Source organism: Colletotrichum costaricense (assembly GCF_030867565.1).
Source record: "Colletotrichum costaricense strain IMI 309622 chromosome Unknown Scaffold_10.1, whole genome shotgun sequence".
In the NCBI taxonomy this organism is placed as follows: Eukaryota; Fungi; Ascomycota; class Sordariomycetes; order Glomerellales; family Glomerellaceae; genus Colletotrichum; species Colletotrichum costaricense.
This window is the reverse complement of record NW_026848239.1, coordinates 1788008-1801066: the sequence shown is the minus strand read 5'-3', so window position 1 is coordinate 1801066 and position 13059 is coordinate 1788008. Positions and strand designations below refer to the sequence as shown.

Sequence of the window (13059 nt, the reverse complement as noted above, 5' to 3'; positions counted from 1 at the left end):
GCGTATAGTGAACCTAAAGTCAAATACCAATGTCGTATTGCATAGCAAATCAAATTTTGAACGAAGCCAAAACAAAGCATAACTGCTCGTGATTATTAAGGGAACTTCGGATAGATCCTCCAACGCCTTCCTGGCAACCTGCTGACTTCCAATAGTCGCTGCCCCATTCTAGTTACCAAGAGCCGGTCTTGTCTTACCACCAAAACCCCTGATGGTCTGGTTGTCGCCGACTGGAATATTGGCAATGTGCTTCTTCGCCATTTCATTCAGACGTGCGTGGGCAGGTAAAATGACCGGAACTTTAACATTTGAAGAAATTGACGTCAGGCAGTAGGCCTCGACTTCGCACTTGCGCTCCATTGTCTTCAAAGATTCCAATAGGTCTGCGCTGGTAATTCGTTTCAGATCCTCAGATTGGACAATTAGGAGTCGGGTTTGAACCAAGGTGAGCAAATCGTTGATGAATTGGGAGCAGGATCGGTGCCCACGCAATCGGTCGAATTCCTAGCAGATTTAACGGCTGATGCAATCTGTATTTAGCGTGGAGTACTGTTCACGAACCTTTGTTACACTCTCCTTGATATTGAAGGCATACTGTTCCCCGGCAACTCGCAAGATTTCGAAATAGATAGGTGTGTCATGGCTAGTGATGTACGGAGACATGCGCCTTTCCTTGAACTTCTCATATCCCTCCCACCCGTCGAGGACCCAGACCATGAATTCGAGGATGAGGCATCCGAGAGTCCATATATCGAAAGACCGAGAGATGCGGCCTTTCACTCCTTCCATATCGCACTCGGGGGGTCTGTAATTTGGGGAGACGGGAATGTTTTCGCCAGGTCGATTGGAACGGCTTTCCTGCCTATGTGTGCGTGTAAGACCAAGATCAGAAAGCACCAGTTTGCCTAGGCCCTCAGACTTGAACCACAGAATGTTCTCAGGCTTTATATCACCATGTCGTCCATAGAGAGGCTGCCCGTTAGGGTGTCGTAGATCTTCATCTTTAGGATCGTGAATGAAGCTCAAAGCACCTGTGATGCCACGAATTTGGTCCACAGTCCAAAGAAAGAAACTATGATTTCTTTTAATTGCTGTATTTCTCTTCCAAAAGTCGAGTAGATCGCATTCGGCCCAAGGGAATAAGAGAAGGTACTCAAGGCCATTGTTGGTGTGACGGCTGAATGTTGCGAGGAGTGTAACTATGTGGTCATGTCTTCCTCCGAAACGCTTCAACTGCAGGACTTCTTCGTCGAATTCACTCTTATCTGAGATGTACAGTCTTTTGAGAGCAAAGCATCCTGGTGCGGCTGAGATCTTGGGTTTTGGGAGATCAGAATAATGCTGTGAGATTGGAGCCAGGAACATACCTTCTTGAGGCTCTCTTGAAACCCATGCTGCCAGGCGTGGATGACAATTTGCTTCACCTCTCCGAAGCCACCACTCAAGTTCATCGTAGTCAAACCCTCCGATGCAAAGATGGAGACAGGGTTGGATATCTTGACCCACGGGAGTATGTGAGCATTCTCGAACTCGTAGTGAGACACTTCGCCCTTGCTCGGAGATTGTGCAATGTAACGGACAAACAGGCGACACTGTAAGATATAAAAAGTGTCCCCATTGAGAGGGTTCCATCTACCAAAAGGCAGATTCGGTTGGCCATATCTCTGATCTTGATACATTCGGATTTCGTGTTGGGCTAGAGGTAACTTCTCGTCACTAAAGCCCGCGTCGACAAAATTCTGGATGGAAGAAGCTTTCTGCATGAGGACAAGGATCGCAAAGATGAGCCGGTACTTTGCAGGAGCTCCATTCAGCCCAAGAATTCGGCAAGTCCATTCTCGACAGAAGTGGTCGAATGAAATCTCGTCATGTACCTTGGTGAGTGAACTTTGTCTGAAAACATGGCGGACAATGACATAGACGGTTTCTTTATCGAACAAGTGCTCGAAAAGCTTTGTTGGCCAGAAATAATGATCATGGTCCGATGTGATGGGCGACTTGACCGCCTGGTCCCACACTCTGTTCATAATTTTTTGCTCCAACTCAGCGTCGTTCTCGATGACGATTATCTTTTCTAACTTGGGCAAGGAAGGTGTCAGCCATGGCGTGAAGTCGGTTGCTTGTTGAGCTCCAGCAGTTCTGTCTGTGTTGGCCATCACGAATGACGTAAGTGTGAACGAATTGCAGGCTTTGGAATTACGAGAATTTTTAAAAGGGCAGCTTCGGACCTACTAACTTCTCAGCGGTCTTGACATAAGTATTGAAGCCATAGCGCATTTATATTACATCTTGGGTAGACTTGAGAGTTGGAGATCATACAAGGGCCTACTGCGCCAATGATAGTTTCAAGAAACACACTACACCCTCTTCAATGCAGCTTACCTCTGGCTGTCGCTCTAAAAGGGTAATTGCTCTGATAGCCTAGTATGGGTGGCTTGAAATTTAGGTCTTGTGCCATGATTTGAAGCAGGCTGTGACAGCAGTGCTGCCAACCTCCCACCCTTACGAAAGCAGCCACATCCTGCCTGCTTTTGTGCCATACGGACGATGCAGTTTGGGTGGTGTTCACTGGACAATTATGCATGCATGCCGAAGTGGGCAATATTAGGCAATAAATGAATTATTTGTAGACATGATGAGTCGAGACATCTCTCAGTCCAAGTCCATGCATAAAGGATGGCTTATCTCAACAAAATTAGGTCTTTTTCTGTACGGCTCAGCTGTTCTCTGTGGTGTAACACACCCTCACATTTGTGAAAAATCAGACAGCCGGAAGTTTGTTAGGCTTTTGCCTAGGAGCCATGAACTGAGAATTGGGTGGAAAATCATTCGCAACTATCGCAGAACACAAGGTAAAGAACATGACTTCCAGCCACACTCGGTACCTAGACTAAGTAGGCATGCGGATCATTCTTCCCTCCCGCATCACTATATGACACTGACTTACATGGCTCGAAGCTTTGCCTTTCCCATTTAATGAGTTCCAAACTTTTGGACACGACTTGAACGATTATCAGCATCTATCATGAAGCGAAATAAGAGACTGGGTTGCAGCCTTGACTCACCAGATCCAAGGGGGCGGATGAGGTTTCTGCTCTGATGCAGTACACGTTTTGCCTTGTCTACGTGAAAGTCTCAGCTGATAAGATCTTTGTTGGGTGCTTCTTTTGCTTCCTCTGATAGATGGCAAAGAGACAAGGTGCGAATTTGTGCTCCGTTGGGGACATACTTCCACAGAGAACTTCCCAGATCCGTATTTCTCCGTTAAAAGATCTGACAAGCCGTGCAAGCTCTGAACAGATTTACAATCAATAAACTGCCATTCACCGGTGGAACCTGGGGATGACATGGTCGTAATGACTCGGGGTGAAGACCGTGAAGATATGATTCCCTAGATGACGTAGAGCTCTAGGCAAGAAAAGGGATACCTAAGTACTTGTATGTGAAGGGGAAGATATTGGATTTACAGAGAAGGACTAATTTACTGGAGTTTTATGGCTGATAATGGTGGATGACTGAATAGGGTTCTATACTATGAAAAAGGATCTGAAGTGAAAAGCGACCTTATCTTGAGTGATCAATTCATTTGTATTTAATACCGAGAACGCTCTAGATTTATATCCGCTCAAATACATCATGACAGGAGGAATCGCTGAGGATCTATTCTGAGCTCCGAGTCCGCCTATCCCTTCTAGAGCGAAAGGTTCGGAGTGGCATGGGGACACTTCCGTTCACTGGTCAGCCTCAGCTGTCACTGCCACCACAAACCGCCCCTTCTTATGCGGCGTCTGAATCACGCTTTTTCCATTTCCAATCTCATACAATGAGGCTGAACCTGAGATATCCTGGAATCAGTCCTATCAACGTATCTTGGCGTAATCAACAAGGCGGTCGGTGTGTCTGACGAGCAGGCAACGCCCAGTCAGCATGCAATGGATGAGTGGATGCCGAGCAATGCCATCATTTTCCGTTACATTATTGGCAGGTCTCAGTTCAGCTTGGCAGCGCCTCATTCCCTTTCCAAACGGAATCTCCAAAGTGTTCGTAGGCCAGAAACCCGAATTCTTGGTGTAAGTCGCATATACACATGACAAAAGGTACCCAAGACATGAGAAGCGAGATAAAGGAGACAACGGCGTCCATGATCATTATAGAGTACGAAAGAGGCACTGAGCCATTGGTACATGTATCTGATACACGCTGGACCTCTTCTCCCAATATAGAAGTGAGCGTGAGCCACAAACTCCGAGGCCATAGTTATGTACCAGACACTATGAACAGCTAAAGCTGGTCACACAGCGCACTCGTCTGGCGTCCTGGCTGCTACATTTGTCCGCACCTGCCTAGCTGGTCAGCCTCCCGCATCATTTAAAAGATTGAGGCTGTGTAGCCTTTATTTTGAGAATTCAACTGAACTGGTTCCCTGTAATACAGTCTGGAGTTTTGGAGGAAGAGACAAATAATAAGGCTGTCTGACCAATGGTACAATATATGTCACATCATCTTCCTTCACATCTAGCCAGTGAAAGGTACTTTGGTTGATCAAAGCACTACCGAAAGCGATCTTTCGACAACAAATACTACATGAACCCAGATGACGAATTTCCTGTACATTCAAAAGCACATAAACCATTTGATAGCATCGGATCGCTCGCTATGAACAGGCCAATAGAACATGATAGTGCTATAGCCACTGATCAGACGCAGTATTTGAAAGAGACTTGCACTATGGTAGGTCACACGAGTTCTGAGCTCGATCATTTGCTGAAGATATTTCTGAGTGTAGAAACTTCCCTTCAGACTTTCTATCGGAAACGCGAACGACGTTTTATCCCCGTCCATTCCTACAACGAGACTGGAGGAGACCGGACAAAACTTATCCTTGACAAACTCCAGAACACCTACAGGATACCGAAGATTGAATATTGAGGACGATGATATCAGTATTCATACTCAAGATGACCGAGGATACGCGGCTGCAGAGAAGGTACTTAGAAGAAAGGCCACCATTGAAGCATGCCACAGAATCGTCGAACCCGCTGAGTCGGACTTTGAGCAAATAGGTTCTCAGTTTCTACCCACAGCCCCTCGCCCAACAGGTCTATCTGCAGTCACTGCAATGGCACGAGATGTATCCATGTCGCTGGAGTACTACGCCGGAATATTCCAGGGACCGCAATGGTTACCAGTCAATCAGCTATACAGAATCGTTACTGAATATTCTGTTGTCGAAGCATTGAAGGAATGCGTTACAGATGTGAAACTTTCTGAAAGCGAACTTGAGAAATATTCGAAAGCTGTCTGCCCTACCAACAGCCTCCACGGGGGCGTTGGTTCTCGAAGCATGTTTGCCATCCTCGCGGTCTTGAGAAAGGTTAATGAAATTCGACAATTCATTGACCTCGGGCTCTCTGATAATGACCTGCCATTTAGGGCAGACCCAATTCATTCTAGACCGGATGGCCAACTATTTCCAAAAAATCATACTGTCGATCATCAAAATCTGGGACAAACGTTCGGACGCAATTGGGATCTCAAAGACTGGGCCGCGTTCTCAAAATATCAAACGGCGATGCGATCACCGTTTTTTACGATTGATCTCAGCGAGAGGGACAGGATTATTCCTCATTATGAATTGGATGCCGAGACAGTGCTTCCCTTCATTGAGGCGTCCCCTGTCCCATCGTCTAACATCACGTACCACAGCATGGTGCAGCGAGTACAAATTCACCTGCATCATTATACGATGCACAAGGTGCCGGGTCACACCCGTCAACCAGCAGGCATCGAAGAAGTCTCTCTTCAGTTGGGTACATGTGTTGAGGAGAATCCATATTTTGCAGTCAAAGAACTTCTTCCCGAATATGGCGACCGACAAAGCAATGAGATCAACTTCCGCGAAGAGGTGCGAGCTTTGGCCAAGACTGTTGGTTTATCAAGCCATGACCATGTCATTAAACTCCTCGCAACTTGGAGAAGAGGTGACAAGTGGAGTATGCTCTTCCCCTGGGCTAAGAGCAATCTCAAAAACTACTGGAATCAAAATCCTCCCCAGAGATCCCCGGGTTTTGTTCAATGGATATTATCCCAATGTCGAGGCCTTGCAGAAGGTCTTCAGAAGATTCATAGAAGTCCATCAGAGCACGCCAAAGACTTCGGCATTCATGGAGACATAAAACCTGAGAACATTCTTCTTTTCGACAGCAAGTCAAAAGCCTATGGCATTCTAGTCATCAGCGACTTTGGCTATACTCGTTTCCACGGCAGAAGTACTCGGTCAAACACCCTGATAGTAGGTACAAGCCCAACCTACAAAGCACCAGAGGCCGACCTTGGAAAGACTATTGCAAGGTCATACGATATGTGGTCATTTGGTTGTGTGTTACTAGAGTTCATTACCTGGTATTTAAGAGGGCCGGCAGGTATTCGAGATTTCATCGACCGCCGGAATGAGGACGATGAGAGACTGATACCTGGTTGCTCTTTGGACAAATTCTTCAATATCAAAAGAGAAGATGGTTTGAAAGACAAGCCAGAAGTCAAAGGCTCAGTACTGAGCGTAAGTAAAATCGATGATTTTTGTTTGATAGGCACTAACTGTTGCTCTCCACACATATGTAGTGGATCTCTGAATTAGGGTTAGACACACACTGTAGTGACTACCTCAAAGAGCTCTTAGCCCTCATAGTCACAGAGCTCCTACAACCTGACCCGAAGAGTCGAGGAAAGTGCGATAAGGTAGCCGAGAGTCTTAGGAGATTGGAACAAAGTTGCAGGTCCGGAAGCCTCGAGTTTCTCACGGATCGAAGTGCCGGAATACCGAGTATGCTGTCTACACCAGTCACACCATTGTCTAATGATTCATGGGATGATTTGGTGAATGATGGTCTTCGTGAGCCTACAGTCTCTGCAGCATATGAATCTGGTCACAGTGACACCTGGGCCTCAGGTAGTGATCGCGAATCAACCGACATGATTCATCGATCCAGGGACAGATCTGACACGACAATCTCCAAGATCGATTCTGGTCTCGGAATTGGCGAAGGAAGTTTCCGCCAGTCAAGGTTAAGTGGTCATATAGAGGAAGAGCCCACAGAGAGAACACCACTGGTGACAACCATTCCGGCATCATATCGATCAAGCAATTTGTACAGCAATCCAGGTTTTGAAGGACTAGGTCCATATTGTGATCAAAGGGACCAAGATATAGACACAGAGGATTCAGTCAAAACTTCAAAAGGGCCTTGTCAAACACAGCAAATGAAGCCAAGTTCTGGTACGCTGAGCGAAGTTGAGACTGAGAGTGGCTCTCGTTGGCAGGGACTAAAACAGATATTGCGATGTTGGTTTGCGTCATTGGAGGACTTATAGATGTCTTCATTTTCCGTTAGAACGGTCGAGTCAAGTCGGTAGTTTGTTGGGAAATAAGTCTTTCTCTACGACTGCAGGCTCCTTTTCGCTCGTTCACTCTAAGGATCTCGTTGAGAATTGCTAAATATATGATTGAAATGTCTTTCTCATATGAACGCCTCAGAACCTCACAGCCTTTGATATTTTTCGGAGTTCGAAGACGAGACGAAGCATGCAATCGGATTCCGGGCTTCTTAGGTCATAAGATATTATCAACGAGTCGTTAGGTCTCTGAGCTATTTGAGCTAAGTAGTATTCTACACACTGATCCATCTTGCCATCCAAGTCTTGGTGATTTTCTTAGCCTCATCAACCAAGCCAAGGTCCAGTAGCATCTGAACAGTACCACGTGTAGAGCTCTCAAGAGCACTAAAGACCCATGAATGTGTGAAACTGGTGTGTTCGCCAATGAAAACAGTGTTGAATTCAGTCTGCCAGAAGGCCGGCAGGTAAAGCTGTTGTTGGGGAACAATGGGAACGGCAAAAGCTCCTGCATGATGCTCATCTTGTTCCCAGCAGTGACGCTCGTAGTTTCCAGTCCACATCTCATCGGCAATGGGCCCGTGAATCTCGACCATAGCGCGCTGGATGTAGGCAATATGCTCCTCAACAGGCATGGAGCAAGCGACAACCGCGTCAGCGTCGGGCGCATAACTCGTAAGCATGACACCAGGGCCCGTTCCGTTGATGTTGTAAGAAGGGTAGCAAATCTGGCCGATGCCGTAAATGTCGGTACGTCCACAGCCACCAATGATGGGGTGCTCGAGGTGCTCCCAGAAGCGAGTCTTGTACTGCATGGCAACCTTCACAGCACCCAGGAAGACTGTGCGCTCAATGGCACGGCGCATCAAGCTAGAGTGAGGCGGCAGCTCCCAGTACTTGAGTACGTTGAACGGTACGCTGTTGAAGACATGATCAAATTGTTCGGTCGTAGTGTTCTTGGACCAGGGGTTGCCTCCAGTCTCACGCCACGTGACGTTGAGGTTGTTGGAGTCCTCGTTGTACTTGACGCTAAAGACCTTGGTCTTGTAGGCGATGCGGTCTTTGATAATATTTTCAAATGCAGCGGGGAGACGGCTGATACCTCCATCAACTGTGCGCCACTCATTGGCCAGGAAGTAGACAGTCTCGAACTCCCACATGGGCCAGACGACGTGAGACGGGGTTACCTCATCGGTCACATTCAGGTCGGTGTTCATAACGTGGAGGAGGTACTCGACCTCAGAGAAATCGAACATGCCAGTCTCAACAGCCTCCTTGTGGGCCTTGAAGACATTGGTAGCGTAGAACTTCCGTCTCTCGGGCGTCAAAGCCTTGAAGTCATCAAGAGCCTGGATGGCTTCCTTGGCTGCGGTAGCGTTGGAGTAGGTCGTGTTGGTCATGAGGGAGGGGTCGGCGGCGATCTCCTTGCGACCGGGGACAGTGCCATCGGGACGGCGCTCCTTGGTTGCAACAGGGGCATTGTCGGAAACCTGGATCCACGGGATGAACTTGACTTGGAGAGCGGGATCCGCGTCAGCGTTAATCTCGTTGAGGACATCCGCCAGCTGGTAGATCATCTTCTGATCGTTGATGGGGTAGGTCTCGTTGGTTTCAGCATCGTAAATGCTGTGCGGAAACCGCATAGGTCCTAGCTCGTGGTGCTGATGCTCGTCCGGAGTCGATCCGTTTAGGTAGGTGGTGCGAATACGTCCACCGACTCTTTCTGAAGACTCCAGAATCTTCCAGTTATGAATTCCTACTGAGTCGAGTAGCAACTGTGGCTCTAGTCAGCTTCTTCTCCCGAATGAAAGGTCTATGAAAACTTACGCCAGTGTGCAGACCGGAGATGCCGGCGCCCAAGATACCAAACGTTTTGTTCTTTACCGATGCAACAAACACATCGTCGGGTTGCTTCTGCTTGAGGTACTCAACGCCATCAAACCAAGGGCCCATTGGGTCCGTGGCCTCGGCGAAAGTCGCACGCTTTCTCATCTTGCGGCTCTTAACAGAGTGTTCTGAAGAGCGACCGACAAGCTGGCTGTCAACAAAGGCGTGCAAGCATCCCGAAGACACATCCTCAGGCACCATCCAGACAAACTTTGTAGGCCTTTGATCTGTCCATTCCAGATGACGCTTTGCAGCAGGGTGAGAGCCAATGTGTGTCCGCCCAATCTTGTGATGGGCTTCGAAGGGGGATCTCATTCCACAATCACCATAGACAAGGGATAGCTCTCCATCGAGAGGGCCATTGTACTCGATGTTGATGTTGCGAACTCCGTTTCTCTCGACTTCAAACGGACCCTGAAAAGAGACCGTCTCGCGGAATACGGGTTCCGCAACAGCCGTCTGGCAAAGACTGGCTGCGGCAGTGAGGAGCGTTGACCAACGGGCAGCCATGTTGACTATGGCAGATTTTGAGGGCAAGGTTGACAAACGGTGAGAAGTTCAAGAGGCTCAAGGCTGATGCCCGTGATTATAACCTGCTCTTTATATGGCTGTCTGCCGAACGCTCCTCTACCTTGACTATGCATGAGGCTCAACCAAGTGAGGTTTTGATAAGCACCCGGATGGACATATTGGAGGCTTAGCAGATCTCTAAAGGCTGGGCATCATCTAATTAGATTGACTCAAGTCCTGTCACCGAGGTTTTCGGGGTGCGGAGGTTGCGTTTGGTCGAGTTTTCGTGTCATGTTGCGCAGGACCGGTTACCGACTATCAGGGCACAACTCCGCAATCACTGTAACAACGTGGGAGGCATGCCCGAAGACGGCGCAAGCGACCACAGAGAACGTGGAAAATTCTAATCGCGCATAGGTCATGACGGGGGTCAGAGTTCTCGCTTCTTTGGAGTTCATATCGTTGGTGTCTTGGCGGGAGGGACGCTGCATGGGCCCGGCCTTGTTTACTATCCCGGCATCGGAACCGCGGGGAACCCCAGCTTGCTTGCGAGTTGCGGAAACCGGCCATCGGCTCTTGTGTATTCTGACGCCTTATCTTGGATGAATACCGACCGTGTTGTCGCGGCTTGACCTGCATGGGAATGGCACCAGATTTGCGTGGCGGTGATGACGAGCGAGAGCAAACGATGGGAAAAGGAAGTTGGATAATGTAGAGACGCATTCGCTTGAGGGGCGTTAGGTAATGAGTTGCGCGCAATCCTGTAAAATGGGGCCCCCCGTGGTGGATATCCGGAGGCCCGTTACCCCATCAGGCAAGTCAAATACTTGAACCCTTTTGGGACTTGAGTCGTAGCCAACTACCAATGTCTAGGACTCTAGGAAGTTGCGGATTGCCCTCAGTCTTTCGTTGATAGGATGCTGTAATTGCTTACTAGAGCTGTCAATCTTTGAAAGTTTGGCAGCTCCGGCCGGATGTCAATGCCGACGTTGCCAATGCAAAGCGGTGTATGTGTGGGTCGCCGGTTAAATGTGTCAATTCTCATTGCCATCGCCAAGACAGCAAAATCGGGGTCAACAAGGCCGGATCTCTTGGCTAGAGATAACTTATCTTCATGTCAGCAATTGCCGACCGGATGCTCAGGAATGCGTTATCATGCGAAACCTCGCTGTAAAAGACTGCATGCATCTTGACACCGGCACGGTCCGTCCTTCCTATACCGGCCCGGATGACATGGAGATACTTTTCACGGTACCGACTTGACTTGCTTGGAGGTAACCTCACTACAGTCGCATTTTGAACGCCCAGCACCTAAAACTTCCTGTCCTTAGGCTTGCTTGGGCGGTGATTTGTTAGCGACGGTGTCATGGGTCGAACGGCTTTCACAAAACCATCGATTGCTTTTCGGCCCGCAAAGCTGGTGTGACGGTTCGTCTCCTTCCTTTAGCAAGCAATCAATTGAAGAGATAAGTGAGGTAGAATCAGCAATTAAGAAGAATGACGGTTTCCATCTGGGACTTAACACCCATGCAGACATCAAATCAGCTACTCGTCATTCTAATCCTGCTCATGTTGTTACCCAGATCATGCCTTTGTACGTATTTCGCATGCAACTCCTCCGTTGTGCGAGTAAGTGAACAAGATCCTGGAAATCATATAGCACATCTCTCATGCAGTTTTAAAGCAAGCTTTTGAAATCCTCAACTAGTCAATTAACAGCAATTGCCATATTTCATGGTACTCATACCACGGTTGACAGTCAACGTTACACCTAGCTCGTAGAATCAAAAGTATCATCAAGTATAGAAAGCGAATCCGAGGAACTTTATATCACATTACACTCTCGAACTCTTCTTATTAGACAGCCTCGTTATCCAAAAGCTTGTAGAGTCATTCTCACCTTCAGGAGGTGCGGATATCCTTGTCAACCGATTTAGCGGAGGAAACTCGGGAGCAAATCCACGGCCTATTCTGCAGGTTCTAATCTAGTCCGCAAATAAATCCCTTCAGCCCACATAATAGGCTCAGTATTTTGAGGTTTTTAAGTGAACTCTTGTCTTTCATTACTTTCGTGCTTTCCGTACCTTAGCTTTACGGATGTAAGAGAGAGACAGTTGTCACTAGTCCAGAAGCGGGGTAAGCATCACGTCTACACCTTTTGCGACATAGGTACGAGAGGATAGCATCGGGAATGATAAAAATTTGATTACAGCATTGGCGTGGCAGATCTAATTCAGGAGCGTAGATACGTGACGGTAACTAGTTGGAAAGCAGTACATTGAGGCAGCCACTGACATCCGCCATGACCTCTTCTAGGTTGGACGCCACCTGAGATATGTGACTGCTAACTTTGCGCCTGTCGAATTTATAGTTAGAGGCTCTTAGTCTAGCCGTAGTTGATCATTGGAACCCTTATTTTCCTTTCTTTTACACGTCGGTAAATACGTTTTTAAGCAAACGCCAGATGGATTCAAACGGCGATAGCGCGTCCTTGCCATCACTCATCCTCTTTCTCACGTCCGCCTAGTCACGGTGTAGAACTTTTTCAGTTAGCCTTGATGACTAACTTCTCTTCAGCATACTGGCACAAAGAAGTCGTTAGACTTTACCGTTGAACTGTCTTCCCATTGCCATGGGATGCATGCCTGGCTGCGAAACATCTGGGACAAAAGATCTGCAAGCCCGCATTCTAAAGAACAGCCGATGATCACTTACCTTTGCGCTTATATGATAGACCAGTAAAAGTCGGATATAGATGCCGATATGACGAGATGGCCCCAAGGTTGTGGGTTGCTTCTCCAGGAACCACAAACCTTAAGCCTGGTGCCTGGGTGAGTCTTCGTCTGAAGAAGCAAGAGGCCGTTTCAACCCACCTATTTTTCTTTTCTTTCTTAAAGACGCTTTGAGTTTTTGAAGTGGTGTGTGGCCCGTGAACCAGCTTTACCATTGTTTCGTTTCACGTTCCAAGATTTTGGAAATCGTCAAGTGCTGCCGGTCTTTCGTCCGGCGCAGGCAGCGCTCGCGCACTAAAAGAGTTATCAGAGTTTGGAAGTCGTCTTATTGCAAAGTTGACGAATGTCTTACTTTCAGGGGTAGGTTTTGCGCGCGACGATTTTGAGACAGAATGTTAGGATGCTGTTTCCCTGTAAAATCCTCATCCGACCACAGCTGTAGTTTCGACATTTTCCACCTATTCCTTACATCTTCACTACAAGAGAAGGGACAGGGGTCAGTTTGATCGCTGAGGCATTTTCAATCACAGGGAAAAGT

General features: G+C 47.8%; 4 protein-coding genes across 4 annotated transcripts; 1 reads left to right on the top strand and 3 right to left on the bottom strand.

The window, feature by feature from the left end:
- Window positions 1-168: 168 nt before the first annotated feature.
- CCOS01_10223 (CMGC protein kinase) lies at window positions 169-2156 on the bottom strand (the record flags this gene model as incomplete). The annotated part of the gene is made up of 3 exons (XM_060458379.1): window positions 169-504; window positions 562-1314; window positions 1368-2156. 3 exons carry the CDS (start codon window positions 2154-2156, stop codon window positions 169-171), a joined length of 1878 nt encoding a protein of 625 aa, XP_060311544.1.
- Window positions 2157-3023: 867 nt separating this feature from the next.
- CCOS01_10222 (uncharacterized protein) lies at window positions 3024-3349 on the bottom strand (the record flags this gene model as incomplete). Its single annotated transcript, XM_060458378.1, has 2 exons — window positions 3024-3122; window positions 3230-3349. 2 exons carry the CDS (start codon window positions 3347-3349, stop codon window positions 3024-3026), a joined length of 219 nt encoding a protein of 72 aa, XP_060311543.1.
- A 1572-nt stretch (window positions 3350-4921) lies between these two features.
- On the top strand, window positions 4922-7371 carry CCOS01_10221 (protein kinase domain-containing protein; the record flags this gene model as incomplete). The annotated part of the gene is made up of 3 exons (XM_060458377.1): window positions 4922-5668; window positions 5777-6563; window positions 6695-7371. Coding segments are annotated over 3 exons (2211 nt in total), but the record flags the coding sequence as incomplete, so codon positions are not given.
- Window positions 7372-7667: 296 nt separating this feature from the next.
- On the bottom strand, window positions 7668-9789 carry CCOS01_10220 (L-amino-acid oxidase; the record flags this gene model as incomplete). Its single annotated transcript, XM_060458376.1, has 2 exons — window positions 7668-9167; window positions 9220-9789. 2 exons carry the CDS (start codon window positions 9787-9789, stop codon window positions 7668-7670), a joined length of 2070 nt encoding a protein of 689 aa, XP_060311541.1.
- Between the last annotated feature and the right edge of the window lie 3270 nt (window positions 9790-13059).